Raw genomic sequence first — 17,119 nt, 5'->3', positions numbered from 1 at the left:
TAACTTGCCCTGGGAAAATATAGGATAGACTGGAGTCTGTCCTGAATGTCTCGGTTCATTTTTGCCTGGAGTTAGGTGCACAAATCTAGTAGTTTTGTACTTTGGTCTGAATTACCTAGGAACGTGACAGATACTTTCTTGAAATGATTCTTGCTAGCTCTTTATTTCCCCTACGTATGGTAGGAAGAGGAGGTGAGTAAATTTCCTAATTCAGTGGTATTTGCCGGGCACTGGCCCACGTACGGTAGAAAAGGAGATGGTCTAGACTAAGTCCCCCTGCTAGTGGAGGAGCTGACAAGGAGTGAATTAATAAACACATAATGTCAGTAAAGAAAGTGCCATGAAGAAAAATCGAGTAGGGTAAGGGCAGAGAGAATGGTCACTGGTCAGGGAAGGGGTGTTCCAGATTGGGTCAGGGGAACCTTCTCTGAGGAAGTGACAGTTAGTAGAGATAAGAATAAAACAGGAGAATGAGTGGGTGAAGATTATAGGGTTGTGCTCTGGTCAGAAGGAAGGGGAAGGACACGGTCCTGAGTCAGGCCAGCTCTGTTTGTGGAACAGCAGGGCAGTGAGACTGGAACAGAGTAAACGAGGCAGAGAGCAGTAGGATGGGAGGCTGAAGGGAGGCATGAACCAGATCACATGAGTTTGGGTTTTATTGAGTGGTGAGGGGACAGCAGAGAATTCAGACATGGGAGAGATGTGGTCTGAGTTACATTTTGGAAGGATCACTGTGGCTGCTGGGTGGAGAGTTTTTTGGTAGGGTTCCAAGAGCAGAATCAGTGAGAGAGATTGAGAGGCTGTTGATCCAGGAGGGAGTGGAAGTGGTTTAGACTGAGGTGGTTAACAGTGGAGCTTGTGGGAGGTGGTTGGAATCAGGACATATGTTGATAGCAGAGCCAGCAGGATTTACCAATGGATTGGTTACGGGGTGAGGAAGGACAAGAACCAAGCATGCTGCTTACTGAGATGGGCAAAGTGTGGAGGTAATCAAAGAGCCTTGTCTGGGACTGGATGCATTTGAGACGTCCTTGAGGCTCCAACAGAAGTTGCTCAGTCGTCTCCAGCTTGGGGAGGGTTTAGTGCTGGGATAGGAGCTTTGGAGTCTTCAGCATATAGTATTTAAATCTGTGGGGCTAGCTGAGTGTCTAGGGCTAGAGTACAGGTAGTGAATACCTCTTTTGCATTTAAAGGGTGGGAAGAGGAAAAGGAGCAGCAAAGAAGAATGGGAAAGTGTCTAGTAAGTGAAGACCAAGGGGAGTATGGTAACTTGAAGACGGGCAATTTTACAAAGGAGGGAGTGATCAGTTGTGTCAGAGTGAGAAGACGTGGGGTAACAGGACAGGGCATTGAGCATTGGGTTTAGAAACATGGAGGTCATTGGTGACCTTAAAGAATGATTTTTCTGGAAGAGAGGATTTTTCTGGAATGGTGGAAATTTGATTGGAGTGGATTCAAGAAAGGGCTGAAAAAAGAGGAAGTGGTAACCGGGAAACACACAACTCTTTCCAGTGAGTGTAATAGCTAGTATGGCAAAACCAGTCCCTTCCTGTTTTAAAAATTTAGAATGGCTAGCATCAGCAGCTGCTGGTTTATAGACCCGTCAGGAAATTATATAATTGGAATAGGGAAAAAAAGCCAATTTTTTCACATTGCCTTGGATTAGCATATATTTAGATCTGTATGTAGTTTTCTAGATCTATATGCAACATAACTCATCTGTCATCACTGGGGTTTATGGTAATGACTTTGAAATACATGAAACTCTTTAAAAAGCTGTATATTGATGTGTAATTTTTAAATATCTTTCATATGATTCGTCTTAAGTTTCACATTCATAAGATCCTCCTTCTTCAGTGATGCCCTGAATTCATTAATATTCTCTAGCGGGAAAGTGGGGTAAGGTCTTTAAGGAAGCTGTTCTTTAGCTTTATTTTATTTTTTTTTTTAAAGATTTTATTTATTCATTTGAGAGAGAGAATGAGACAGAGAGAGCATGAGAGGGGGAGGATCAGAGGGAGAAGCAGACTCCCTGCTGAGCAGGGAGTCCGATGCGGGACTTGATCCCGGGACTCCAGGATCATGACCTGAGCCGAAGGCAGTGGCTTAACCAACTGAGCCACCCAGGTGCCCTGTTCTTTAGCTTTAAACCATAGTTAAAGAAAAGTAAATGTACTGAACTTTGTCCCGCGGCTTTATGTAATATGCGCGTGGTTTGTCCACTAGGGGGTGGTATACGAACGAGGATGGAGTTCTGCCTTCCTATACGGCTCCATCCTATGGGATGGAGCCCAGCACGGACATTCTTTCCTCTCTTTGTTTCAATTCGCAGAGCTAAATCCCCAATAAGAAAAAAGGAACAAAATGCCACGGCATAGTTTTACTTTATGCTTCTTTTCCCCTCCCCCCTCCCCCCATCTGTAGTAGAATTAAAAGGTAATAGACATACAAAAATCAATAGCGTTCCATTAGACCAGTAATGACAGAGAGGAGGTGTAATAGAAGAACATAGAATACTCATAGTAGCATCAAAAACTGTGAAGTACCTATGAATAAACCTAAAAAACATACACAAAGCTTTTTTTGGGGGGGGGAATTAAAAGCAATTCGAAGAGGTAAAGGAAGACTTCAGAAAATGTAGGCATATATTATGTTCACAGGTGGAAAGCTATGGCATGTCAATTCTCCAGTTTCATCTGCAAATTCTAGGAATTCCAATTAAAATTTCATCAGATGGTTATAGATTAATCAGGAGAGATGAATGGATTTTTATAACTATTTTATGTACAAAATACATTGCCCCTTTTATGCAGCTTATATAGTTTTGTTTCCCCCCGCCCCCGGGGTAGAGGGAAAGATGGGCTATTTTTCATGTTCTCTACATATAACTTATGCACACAAATAATAAAAAGAGTGCTAACATGCAGTCTATGCCTTAACCATATAGAACTTTCAGTTCCTCAACTTTACCAAGCTCTCGCTGCTGAGTCTTCGCACATGCTGTTCCCTTGGTTTCCCCTCCACCACTTTGACTAAATCCTAGTTTCCTACCACTACTCACCCTTGAGATCTCCATTTAGATTGTTCTCCCTCTGAGAAACCTTCCCTGACCAGGCTTGTATCCTTCTTCTCTGCTTCTACCACAGCACATATCTGACAATGTCCTCTTTGTCTCCTGCAGGTGAGGGAGTTTAATGGTCAGCATTTTATTTTGGAGGAAGCAATTACGGGAGATTTTGCTTTGGTGAAAGCTTGGAAGGCAGACCAAGCAGGAAATGTGATTTTCAGGTAGTATGATGTTTTTGTTTTTTTTTAAATATTAATGAAATGCATTTCAGCAACTTTGCATTTCCTAAATTATGATTACAAAACGGTATCTTGATGTGTTTGGTGTTTAAAGATTCATTTAAAAAATGGCTTACAGTCGTACAAGCCCCCAGGTCAGTGTGCATGCATGTGCAAGGCTGCTGCTGTGCATTCTTGCTGGTGTGTACTTGTGAGGGTCTGTTCTGATTAGGCGGTGCCCACATTGCACTGCTTGGTAGCTGTTTTGAATCGATATACCCTTGTATATAGTCGCATACAGACTTTTTCTGTGTGTATTTTAGTTGCCAGGACAAGTTATAATGTTGAGACATACTTAGCAAATGTGAGAAAAGCACACAATTGTATTTAATTTTTATATAATTAATATGCATTGTCTTAAAATGCCTAAATTATTTGGATATTCTGGAAAGAGCTTGCTAACAACCATTTAGGTCACTTCTTTTCCAGTCCTGTTGGTGTCCGCTAGGAAATACTTATGTAGGTTCTATCTGAAAAAGCTGATTAATCTTGACAATGCTAAACTTTCATTCTTGTTATTTGGATAGCCACAGATATTAAGCCAAAGGCTTAATAGATTTCAAGATCTTTTGATTACCCTGAGCATACTAAATACGAAGTGTTTATATATTATAAATTATATGGTTGTTTTGAAAATTGTACCATCTTTGAATATACACCTATAAGTCTTGAAGACTTTGCCTGTTAGGTTACAGAAATACTTTTCTTTCTTATAATATGGTCATTTACTGTTTTAGTAATAATTTTTATCTTTACCAAATGGGCCTTTGGTGAGATCACAGTTAAATTCTCAGTGATTACTCTTATGCTGTTTTTGTTCATTTCTGAAGATCTTATATGATATTAATGCTATATTTGATTTCTTGAATTCAACCAGTTTTTGATTACAACTGATCTTGGTAGTTACACATTTTGCATTTTAAAAAAGATTAATGAAATTGTATAGAAGCAAATGGAAATGAATTATTTAAACTATTTCCTTGAGTTTATCGTGTGTTTCATTACCTGGCTCTAATATCTAAAGATTGCACAGGGGCTGTTCTCAGCATTGACTTATGCCTGTGGTTATTGATAGGAGATGAGACTGCTCGTCAGCAATGGTCAAGTGACTTAGGTTCTTAAGATGCTGACTTCTAGGATGACCTCCCCTGGGGGACAACTGGTAAAAGGTCTGTCTAGGCCATTGTTAGGACAGCCCTGCACACCTTTGCCTCTGGCCACACTGCCCTTGGAGCTTTTGACGCTGAACATGCTGAATGGCTGGTGGACTCCAACTTAGCAATTTGTGAAAGTACCCAAGGACTTCTGTCTCAGGGACACACCTGTCTTTATATTTATCCTTAAATCTAAGTGAGATAAACATTGGTGGCCTAAAAGAGCTAGTAAAAGAAAGATGTAACTCATTTCCCTCTATCAAATAAGGTTTTTTTTTTAGTCAACTTACACTCTCAGAAACAAAAAAATACATTAAAATTTTTATGGTTGGTGGTGATGCATTAATTTAAGAACTTGAGTGTAAAACTATCAGCAAAATTGGCACTTTCTGGAAATTTTTACACCTCAGGGTCTAATGTGGGTGTTGTACGTCAAAAAATTTTGTTAGAAATTGGTCCCCCGGAATGATCTTTATAGATGACTCACACATTACCAATGAATGTTTCATTTTATTTCAGCAATAGGTCTCTTTTTAATAGAGAATATAATTACTATACCTTCTCATATAAAGCACTTGCTACTTTCCTTAATATTTTAACAAGAGCAAGTTTAGTGAAATATATAACTGTAGAAACAAAGTGGCATCCCAGTTAAAAGACTTAGGCAAATTAGTTTTAAATAGAGTAGATTTATTAATATCTGTTTTATCTTTCTGTATATGATCTATATGTTGAACATGAAAAATAGTTCCTCTTTCCTTCAACCCCATAGAAACTGTAATTGAATGAAGTGGCCATTGTTTTTATTTATAAAATTGTTTTAACAGTTACGGAAAATATGATACATTCTTTTAAAAGAGTCACAGATTTTTAGTTTATAGAAATTCTTTTAATCTATAGTTAAAGCTGAGAGAAACTCTTCTTATTTTTGGTTTTCTTTTCCCACTTCCCCCCACTCCTAATATAGGAAAAGTGCAAGAAATTTCAATTTGCCGATGTGCAAAGCTGCAGAGACCACAGTGGTAGAGGTAAGAGAAGAGGTTATTTCTGCTTTCCAAAGGTTGCTTTTTAAACTTGCTGTTATGTATTAGTTCAGCAAATGTACAACAATTCATCTGTCTTCTGGAGGATAAACAATGACTGCTTTTAAATTTTGGATATCGAAGGATTCTACGTAATATGTATTAGTTGAGGGACACCTGGGTGGCTCAATCGGTTAAGCGTCTGCCTTCAGCTCAGGTTGTGATCCCAGGGTCCTGGGATTGAATCCTGCATCGGGCTCCTTGCTGAGTGGGGAGTCTGCTTCTCCCTCTGCCTGCTGTACTCTCTCTCTCTCTCTCTCTCTGGCAAATAAATAAATAAAATCTTTAAAAAAATAAATATGTAATAGTTGAAATTTTACTGTAACATTAGCTTTCTGGTTGGCTAGGGTCTCACTGGAATGCTCTCTTTGGGATCAAGCCATGAGACTGGCTAGCTTATAACTGTCCTTTGGTACTTGCGTAAAATAGACCTCCTTGGGTAAAATTGCAAGATAAATTTTTATATACAGAACCCCAGAAAAGTAGTAAGTTATATCATTACTGTATTTGATACTGTGAATTCTTTAAGGAAGAAGGAGGGTAGTACAAATAATTGCTTTGATGTGGTTCTGTTTGGAGCAGTTGAATTAAGGAACTAACTGACTCTTCTTTGGACGTCTCATGGTGTGGGAGAGACTTGACTAATTCTAGAGCCTTTCTAGGGTTAAAGCTCTGAGACAGAAATAGTTGGCTTACACTCAAACCCTGCCATTTTGTTTATATGTATATATGAACCTGAAAGGGAGACTTCAAAATGATTCTTAACTTGAGACTTTGAGAATCACCCCGGAACAAAATTTTCATGAAGGTTTAAGATAGCTTTCCCTTGGGAGAGCTTTATAGGAACCCATTGTGGGATCTGGAAATGAGAATATACATTCATGGTTTTTCTCATGTGATGGCAGTTTTGTATGTGGCATCTTTGGACTCCTGCATACATTTGTCCAAGATGGTATTTCATGGAGGCAGCACAGTGGTATTTTTGAAAAACCAAATGTTAGAATTCTGTTCCTCTCTTGGAAAGTGAAGTTATTTTTAAAGTTCTAGAGGATGTGGTACTTTCAACCCAGGCATAATGGTTTCTTTTGCAATGGCTTAAGTATATTTTCTGCATTCAAAATGGACAATGTGGTTTACTCTCACTGTATAATCTGTTTTTTCTTTTTTTATTTATTGAATCATCTTAATGACCTGTCCATGGCATATATACGGTATCACTGAAAAAAAGCCTATAACCTAGCTTAAAATAACTGGTAGTTTAGCACTGTTGATTTTATGTGCTTCTGTAACACTTTCTGGAACTAATATTCCTTCTCTGAATACCAAGGGCATTATGCATTGTCCTGGCTGAAGTTCTTTTTTTTCTTCTTCTTCTTTTATAATTCGGTTCTTTTCAGCCAATCTTATTTCTTCTAAGAACAGAAAATGACCCTCTAGTGTCGGAGAATCACTGTAGATAACTAGAAAAGAGAGGAGTTTTTTTTGTTTGTTTGTTTTCTGGTGTAAGGGATAGGGAGATCAATTCCTTTAACCGAGCCTGTAAATATGGTGAAGGCTAGCCCGCCTTGTCAGAGAACAGACATCTCTATCTATCCCTGCACTCTTCCCTGCTAGACGCAGACTCACTGTGGGATCCTTTTCAATACGGTGCTTCTGTCAGCCACTCACAATGGACTGTACCTGTAATTGTCCAACATGGTGGCCACTAGTCACATGTAATGTTTAAAATTTAAATTAATGAAAATTAAACAAGGTAATTTTCTCTTTAGTAGTTGCATATGGCTAGCGACTACTGTCAACAATAGCTTCAGTACAGGTATAGAACATCATCACTGTGAAAAGTTTGGCTGGACAGAGCTTAGTTACAATGATCAAGATGAAATCTAATTTGTCATTCTAGCTTAGGAACCAAGCAAAACAGCTTTTATTTTTTTATTTTTTTATTTTTTTTTTTTATTTTTTTTAAGGTTTTATTTATTTGACAGAGAGGGAACATAAGCAGGAGGAGTGGGAGAGGGAGAAGCGGGCTCCCTGCTCGGCAGAGAGCCCGATGCGGGGCTCGATCCCAGGACCCTGGGATCATGACCTGAGCCGAAGGCAGACACTTAACGACTGAGCCACCCAGGCGCCCCAAAACAGCTTTTAGATAATGGATTATTATAAGCTCCATAGTAGAAGAGGTCTTCATGCTCGTAAGTTGATTTATAAGAACTTTGTTCTCAAAAGAGTAAAATCATTTGGAATTGGGGATGGTGAGTAGAGGGAGTATTTTCTGATATGAAAAGTCCATTTGACTTTGTGACTTTTGTATTATTCTGAGTCTGGTGAGTACTCTGGACCTCCAGCTCCTCTTCTTCGCTATGTTCTATGCACTCTGCTACCTTCATGGACCTCCTGGATTCTTAATTCTCTTCTGTTCCTGTCCTGCTTTATTTGATGGTGATCCTAGTGGGATGGATGATTATGAACTGGTCTCTGCAGTGTGGTATTAAACAGAAATCTTCAGAGATCATAAATTACCCACATTTTCTCCTGCCTGGTACTTATTATAATAATAGCTACTGTTAGTATTTATTTATTTATTATGTATTAGTCACTGCTGTATTCTTTATGTACATTATTGTTGTAATCCTCATAATCTTATAAGGTAGGAACCAATATTATCCTTATTTTACAGAAGAGGGTTAAATATGGGACCTGAGGTCACACAGCTAACACAGCTAGGACAGAACCATAGAGAGATTGATTCCAGGTGTCTGCTCCTTTCCATTATTTTATGAAATACTTTCAAAATCATCATAAATGGATGATTTTTCAAACTTTTGAAAGATACCAAATCTCTGGAAGTCGTCCATTTCAATGGTAACTATTAGAATCAAGCAGAGAGCTTTTTGGCTAATTTATTCCTATCACCTGTTCTCCCTTGCCAGTTATTCTGATCATGGTCTTTTTCTCCTCCACAACCATATACCTTGGAGCTGGCTTTGAGAAAAGCCTCACCCTGTGATCAGTATCTCTATGATGGGTCCATTCAGTCTTCACCTCGGTTCATTCTATCTTGTAGCCTCTTGGAACCTTGCAGCTCTCCACAAATTTCCCTTAAATATGGTGACTGAACGTCTGTTCTAGTACTTTCAGACAGTCAAAAAATATTTTTGAGAACTCTTAGCTCATCTCCTTTCTCTTATAGAGGAGGAACTAGAGGACTTTTCTGAAGCAGAGCCTGGGTTTGAGCCTGTCTTCCAAAGCTCCGTGCCGCTCTGCGGTGCAGCTTCTTTGCAGCCTTTTGCCCCATGTACATCCTTTTAGCTACTGTTAATCCGTGTTTTAAGGAGAGTAGAACTATAAATATCTATAATATTAACGGTGGTTCCCTTAGGCATCTCAAAATTGTTTTTGGCCTTAGAAGCAGAGTGGCAAAGGAACATACAAGTCACCTCTTGCTTTTGTTGTTGTTCGTAGTTTCTTCTCTAATTAATTTACAGTAAATGTTTTCTGTCAAGAAGTAAATCAGGATGTTTATCTTGAATTAAAGAGAGTATCAAATTTGCCCTCAATATGAGTTATTTCTAGTTTCTCTAAAAGGGGGAATATTCCTCCTTTCCAGAAGAGTTTCCTCTTTCAGATGTGCTCTCCATAAGCTTACAAGTTGTATAAAGCCAATGAGGTGACCGAGTGTGTCTGTTTTCCTCTTTAATAAAATCGATATGAATATTGCATTCATATTTCTTAAAACCTGCAGCCAGTTGCATGCCTCAGCACAAAGCTGTGATACAGTGAATGCGGCTGTACCCCCCGCCCCCACCCACCTGCCTCCATCCCCTTAAGGAACTGAGTGGCTACTGGGAGAAATAGTACAAGTGGGTGTGCATGTTGGCACACATGCCAGAAAGATGTTTCTCTTTTTGGCCCAGACAGTGATATTTCTGGACCTCCTTCTCTTTGAGTGGGTGCAGTCGTCTTCCCTGATAAACTTAACAAGTTTAAGTGCAAAACCAGCCAGGGAACAACTCTTGGCGTTGCATTCTGTGTGTTTAATGAGTGAGGACTGTCCCGTCTTCCTAAGGGAACTCACTCGGCTTTTGCAGGGGTCTTCTTATCCCCCTCAGTTCCCCGTGAGTCCCTCTGCCAGTCTCCTGGGTGCCTATCCCACCACCTTGGGTTTTCCTTAGAAGTGACCTGTTTCTGCATTTTTAAAAAGCAACTTATAATAGAAAACCCAGGGGGAGGGGTTGGAGTGCTTCACTCAGGAGACTGTTGAGCTTTGGTCTCCTGCAAGCAGCCTGGCATGCCTGCTCTGTCAGAAAAGGTCGTCTGACTCAGCCGCCGAAGGCTGTTGAGGCTGCCTGAGATGGAAATAGCCCAGCTGGTTTTGTCAGGGTTGTGCCATGGCTGGTGTTAGAGGACGGCACGGTGTATACCGAGCCTCTTCTCTTGTAGCTAATTTCAGCTTTTAGTTAAAACAGTATATTTATTATCCCAACTTGAATAAGATTATTTTTATAATAACCACATTATGGTATATTTGCATATTTGCGTATGAAAGAATTGCTTATATGATACTTGATGCATGCAAATATTGTATACATGTAGCCTCTGTGGGTTATGAAGCATAATGACACATTGAACACCTGTGAACCCAATAAGGTAAGAATTAGAAGATTGCTCATACTCTTTCTCATCTGCCTGCATCCCATGCAGCCATAACCATTATCAGGAATATGGTGTTTTATCAGTCCCCTTAAAAAAAAATGCACTAAGTCATAAGTTATGGACATATTGAAGATTATTTCCCAGACTGCTATCCTAAGACTTGTGTTAGAAGAGGCAAGCTTTGGGAACTGTGACTTCTGTGTTCTGTACTCATGCCTGGCACATGCCATCTCTCCTTCGGAGATTAACTAGAGGAAAAGATGACACATCTGTCAGTCTGCTGAACAGACGTGTGTCGTTTCTGATTGGTGGGTGAGGAAGGGCGAAGATTCATTGCAGTATAAATGATATTAAAAATTTTTGGTTTTGATGTTTATTATGAAGAATGATGAACCTATGCAACAGTAAACAGAAGAGTATAGTGAGGCCCCAGGAGCTCATCCCTCAGCTGCAATGACTGTTAGCCCATGGTCACGCTTGCCTCATCTACATCCCCATCTCCCTTTCTCTCCTCCTTTATTATCTGTAAAGAAACCCCAGATATTATATCTCAACCACATTTTAAGGAGAGGCACTTTTCTGGGTTCTGGAAGTCCAGCAGTGAACAAAACAGAGACACACCGCTGCTCTCGCGGAGCTTACGTTCTGCTGCTCAAGATAGACATGAGATACAATACATAAGGGAAGTACGTAGTATGCCGTACGTTGATATGTGTGAAGGAGAAAAAACAAAAAGCATGAAAAGGAACATGAAATGTCAGGAGAAGAAACTGAAGTTTTAGATAAGGTGATCAATAAAAGGCCTTCTGAGTAGAGACCCCCAGGGAGTCAGGACACCAGCTCTTCAGCTCTTGGAGGGGGAGGAGTCTAGGCGGTAGGGGTAGCAGGTGGGGAGGCGTGTGGCAAGAGCATTGCTGGTGGGTTTGAGGAATAGGGATGACCTACTCTCCCTTGTTCATTACAGGGTGGTAGGCTGAGGAGCACCCCATGAGGGTAGCTTTCTTGAGGGGAACAGCAATGTCTCCTTCTGAGGCTTTGGGAAATAGAATTTGTATTTTTAGTTCACTTTGTAATAGTGCCCAAGAGATGATCAGGCCTAAATCTGACTTTAAAACTCTGAGATGAATGGAGAATAGTTCTAAGATTGGAGCCTCCAGGCTCTTGTGACTCTCTGGCCCTGTTTGGAGAACTTTGCATTGATAACTCCTCATGAATTATCTTATCAGAAGTGATCAAACTGGTTGTTATTTCACTTTACATTTAGAAGGTGGGAACACAGTGGATTTTAATGACATGACTTAATCACTTCAGTGGATTCTGTGAACATTTAATCTCCACCAAGCAGGCCAATTAATGTATCCATGTTTTTAGAGACTTTGGTTATCTTCCTTCCTGCTTTAGAGAACACAAAAATGCCTGAGGGATAAACATAATTCCTTTCCCCCAAGTGTCTTTTATTCTTAATCTTGACATTGCTAATGCCTTATGATATTACAACTTCTAAAGCTGTGAAACTCATCATTTTTGCAAGAGACCGTAAAAAGAAAAAACGTAGGTTAAACAAAAAAAATTAAAGCTTCTCTCCACATAAGACAAGCACTTCTAACCAGTTAAGAGACCTCATTAGACAGATTTAATTTGGAGCACACATATCTATACCCAGGCAACTAGTGGTCACTCCTGTATGGAATTCATTCACACACACAAATTTGATTGACATGTGGAAACATGATATTTGTGAGAATCTGACTAGAATGTCAAGTTTGACATTCACTGTGTGATGCATGATATGTAAATATCTCTTACTGCCCTTAAGTATTTACCTGGTAAAACTCTACTTCATTTAGTTAACTAGAATGAGGACAGCAAGAAACTATTTATTCCAATCTTCTTTACTTTATCAACCCAGGCCAGTTGAGTTGAACACTTGACACAAATTCTTTTTTAAAAAAGCGTGGGGGGAGGTAAGAGAGCTGTTTGAAACATAGAAAGATCAAATACCCTCTTTCCTCCAACCCACTTGAGTCCTGGCAGAATGCAGTCACTTGCCCAGCTGTTAACTTTTGGGACGGTTGTGGTAAGCAGTGGTTATCATTTACATTGATTTTTGTTTTTAGACCTGTTATATAATCCTTTTAATTTACATTTCTTTCTCTCATAGTTTTTTAGTTGTAAGATTTTATTCATGCTTTGTATTTCATTTTATAATTATTACTAAACCACTCTGAAAGAGAGATCGGTAAGTTTCTTATGCTACAAATTTAGCCGGATATATAATCTTTTGACAGAAAAGATGATAATTTCCTTACACAGCTAAACTGACTGAACTGATTGACTCTACTTATTTCAAAGTAATAAAGTATTTAAAGATCATTTATGACCATTAAAGACCATTGAATTTTCATGAAATGCTACATTGGTTTGAAAATACCTGAATGCTAATGAAGATGTATTTAATGAAGACAAATTGTAGTTGAGTGTTTGGCAAAAATAACCTCAGTAGTAGAATTACAATTATGTTAATTCTGCTGTTTCCACCAAAGAAGCAGTAAATATTAAAAAAGAATGGACTTGGTGAATGCCCGGTGTTAACTTTACTGCTTTCTTTCTTTTCTTTTTTTTTGCATACTCTTATAGATTACTAAATATAATTCTTAGACTAATGACCATTTACATCCAGAAGAATAGCAGAATAGAAACATGGTTTATTGATGATAAAATATATTAAATCAAGTGCTAATCCTGACATTTTATTTCTTGTTGCTTGGTTACAATGCAGCAGCTATGTGAGAGAGTTCCATTATCTCAGGTACAATGGACTTCATTGCATTGTGGGGTAGAAATACCAATTACAGCAAGTCATTTGTATGCCATTATCCTTATAAAATTTTGGTGCTATTTTTTATTGTTAGTGCAGAAATCCTGAAAGTCATTTAATAACACATGGATGGATGTGTTATTTTGATGGATTGGTGAATTTTATTCTATTTTTGGCTTTTTGATTTTGTGTCTATTTATAATTTTTGAGGCTTCACAAATTTGCATTTTATCAGCTTGCACTGTATAAACTTAGGCTTTTACATTTTACTCTAAGTATGTACATTGTAAAGGATGCTTCATTAATTCTTAGTGAACATTTTTTATCCATGACCACCTAGGGAGGGGAAAAAATATCTGGGCAGAATTTTTTGCCTCATGAAAAATAATCAGGGTGTATTCCTCATCCTTCTGTAATATAAAACATTCCTAGTTTAGTACCTACTTCAGGAAAAAGAAACCTGTGGAACCAGTATGATTCATGTTAAATAAAGACTGATTTATATTATATGTAACTGTGTATGTTCTGTATACTATTAGCTCACAGTTATTATTTAAAAGGGTTGCAAAACTATAGGCCATGGCCTCTTTTTGTACCACATCAGAGTTGAGAATGTTTTTATATTGTTAAAGGGTTATTAAAAAAAGAATATGTGAGAGTCCACAAAGCCTAAAATACTAACTGGACTTCACAGAACAAGTTTGCAGACCCTTAATTTACAGCATGATTTCCATTTCTGTAGTCTAAATATCTTAAATGTCACTCAGTATTATTTCTTAAAAGACCAATGGGTTCAAGTAGAACTGAAATAGAATAATAACTGGTTTGAAAAAAATCAGTGAAGAATTAAACAAAATAATAAGAATTTGTGTGGTAGTGAAATGAATGTGCAATTTGGCAAGCCTTTTTTGGGGGCAGCCATAATGAAAGGAAGATCAGATACAACAACTTGCATGTCCGTCCACAGTTGTTACAATTTCTTTGAAATCTCAATGCCTTTGTCAGTAAATCTGACTTTCAATTATCATGAATCAATGGACTGATTCTATTAGAAGCATCTTGCCTTTTCCTGCCTGTTTGACTGGTCTCATCATTCTTGAGGGCCAGTTTCTTGTGTCCACAGCGCACAGCCAGGTGAATGTCGGAACCCAGGACTTCTGCAACCTGAGCCTTGTCTGGCATGCAGCTGCAGCTCCTGCTGGCTGGCTGGCGTTGGAGTCATCCTGTGTTCCTGGCGTTGGGAGGGACACTACAGCCCTGGGCTCTCATCTTCTCTGGAGCTGTACCCTCTGCATCCCGGAGAGAGGGAGGGAGAGGAGTAGAGAGACTTTGGGCATGGTGAGGCTGATTTTCTCAGCCTTCCGAACTGTGGCTTTTAGCTTCCTGTTTTGTTTTTAGTCAGAAACACACTTAGGATCTGTCTGGTTATTTCGTATTTGTTGGTAAGGTAAATCGGGAGATCAGGGACTTAACCAGGGCAGCCCTGTGCTTTCTTGTATAGCACCAGTCCTCTGAAGTGATAGAAAAGGCTGGAACCAGCCTACATATATTCTAGTGACAAGAGGCAAAAGTCAGTTATCTTAGCTAGATTTACTTAACTCCTCATTCTTGTAAACAGAAGCTCAGAAAACTCCATACTTAAGCAGCATTTCTGCAGTAACATGCATTTTATATCATTTTCTGTTTGTGTCATGCTTTATGTTTTTCAAAGCACTTTCACATATATTCACTCATTTGATCCTCTTACCTATCACCAGGTGACATAGGAGGAGAGGCAGTTTTATTACAGTATTACAAATGCGAAAACTGAGATATGGGTAGGTTTCTGGGGCTAGATCACTAGGAGGTTGAATGGTTTAAAGAAAAGGACACTTGGAAGACTTGGTTTAAGTCCTGACTTTCCAAGCTCCATCTGCCACTGGCAGGCTATGACGAGTACCAAGGCTTTATTTTTGAGATGCTCATCAATAAGAAGAATTGCAAAATTGAAAATGTAGGTAGGTAGGTATGTGGGATTTTACAAGAGGTGGGACTTAAGCACAAATGAAAGGGTCATGGTTGTAGCGTGGGTACTGTGTGTGGAATGGGTTTTACGATGGCATGAAGGAAGGCAGGGTGACCAGTGATCCAGGCAAGAGGCAATGGTGGAGTGCAGGTGGGGAAGGGTGATAGAATTGAGGTAGATAGTATTGTGGCAGAGGAATCTATCAGACTTGCTGATACACTGGATATGGGTGCTGGGGAGAGGAAAGTCAGAGATTAAAATAACTCCTCAACCTGACTCGAGCAATGGTGTGCCACTTCCTGAAATAGGAAACTTGGCCGAAGGGGAAACAAGGGTTCTGCTAGGCGTGAGTTGGCTTTTTTAGGCATTCAGGTGGTAACTTTGCAGGTGCATGTGGACATGTACGTACAGTGCTCAGTGGAGAGGTCTGGAAGGGAGTTATACTATTGGGCATAATCTACATATATTTGATAATTAGTCATGGAACGGAAAAGACCGTTTAGGGAAAGAAGTTCTGGGACAGAGCTCTTAGGAGTCTCAGTGTATTTCTTTATCTTTTTTTTTTTTTTTTTTTTTATGAACAGAATCTGAGATTAAGAATTGTATCTTTGTCTCTCACTAGCATCGTGACCTTGGACAAATTACTTTAAAATTCCAGCTTCTTTATAGTATCTCCTGTCTGCCCATTTCATGGGTCTATTTTGAGCACTAGTGGGAAAGGGCATTTGAATATGTTTTCTAAAGCTCTCAAGTGCTATGTGCTCACCTTGATCCCTTCTGCTGTTTTAGTCACTAAACTTCAGATGACTGCCAGTGTTCTCATTGACCCAGTGAGGATGGTTTTGGAACTCTGTGCGTGTGTGGTAGCCGGCAAGGCTCACCCTGCTTATTCTTTCCATGTCTTCCAAAGTTCTTGAGATCCAAGGGAATGAAAATTCCATAAGAGCCCCAATTTCTTTGTTTTTTTTTTTTTTTTTTAAGATTTTAAAAATTTATTTATTTGACAGAGAGACAGCGAAGGAGGGAACACAAGAAGGGGCAGAGGGAGAGGGAGAAGCAGGCTTCCCGCAGAGCAGGGAGCCCAACGCAGGCCTCAATCCCAGGACCCTGGGATCATGACCTGAGCCAAAGCCAGACGCTTACCGACTGAGCCACCCCGGTGCCCCAGATCCCCAATTTCTAAAATCGTAACCTAGTTATCAAAAAACTAACGTAGATTGTGCTTCAAATATATTGTTAGCTTTAATCGGTAAATTACCTAATATTTAAGGCTCATTGAAATCAACCTGAATATGTTGATCCTTTCCTTCAAAAAGTGTGATGAATTTTAAGGGGAATGTCATGGACACCTTAAAGAAAGGAAGGTTCTTAATAAATCTGTCATTAACCTAAGTTGTATATGCTCAAAAATTGATGACCTCTTTTAGCTGTCATGTTTTAAATGAAGCATTAGTTAATGACTTATCTCTTTTGGTACTTTTGTCCAAAAGATTTCAAATATTTTGGTTTGGGTTGAAAACTAAAGTTTGTGCCCTGAGGAAACTTGCTTGTGCTGACTATCCATCTTGACTTCTTTTGAATGAAAGTAACATGTTACTCTTTTGGGAACAAGAGAAACAAAATGAATAAAGAGGGACTCAGATATTCATGGATGATTTATGTTCAACCATGGGCACACCACAGCCTGCAAACATCAGAGGGACTAAGTGTTCAAAAATAGATACTTTCCATATTCCTTAGGATAAAGCACACTGTTACATATAAATAAATTAGACTGCAGGTGTGTTTTCACTGCTTCCTTATGAAAGCTTTGCCTTATTGAATTTTTACAAACTCATGAAAAAAGTATATCTTATTTCGTTTGTTTTTAGATGAAAAGGTTTGAAACAGTTGCTTAATCTGGGAGAAATAATGAAAGATTAGAAAACAAGAATAACTTAACTGCTAGAAAGCAATGGTTTTCTACTCTGTGGTTCATTCCATGAAGAAACCAAGACCACTCATGTCCAAGAATGTAGGTCACCTCTTCCATTCAGTTTCTGAAATTTAACATTAGGACATA

General features: G+C 39.1%; 1 protein-coding gene across 4 annotated transcripts in view; it reads left to right on the top strand.

Annotated features, from left to right (window-relative positions):
- The window catches only part of OXCT1 (3-oxoacid CoA-transferase 1), a 171,800-nt gene that overhangs the window by 21,940 nt on the left and 132,741 nt on the right, over positions 1–17,119 (top strand). For all 4 annotated transcript variants that reach the window (XM_078066683.1, XM_078066682.1, XM_078066685.1 and 1 more), the window contains 2 exons: positions 3,182–3,288; positions 5,467–5,527. In XM_078066683.1, coding sequence (XP_077922809.1) covers positions 3,182–3,288; positions 5,467–5,527 — 168 coding nt within the window. The remainder of the gene's footprint in view (positions 1–3,181; positions 3,289–5,466; positions 5,528–17,119) is intronic.

Source organism: Halichoerus grypus, chromosome 2, assembly GCF_964656455.1.
Source record: "Halichoerus grypus chromosome 2, mHalGry1.hap1.1, whole genome shotgun sequence".
In the NCBI taxonomy this organism is placed as follows: domain Eukaryota; kingdom Metazoa; phylum Chordata; class Mammalia; order Carnivora; family Phocidae; genus Halichoerus; species Halichoerus grypus.
This window is presented reverse-complemented; position numbering and strand designations above follow the sequence as displayed.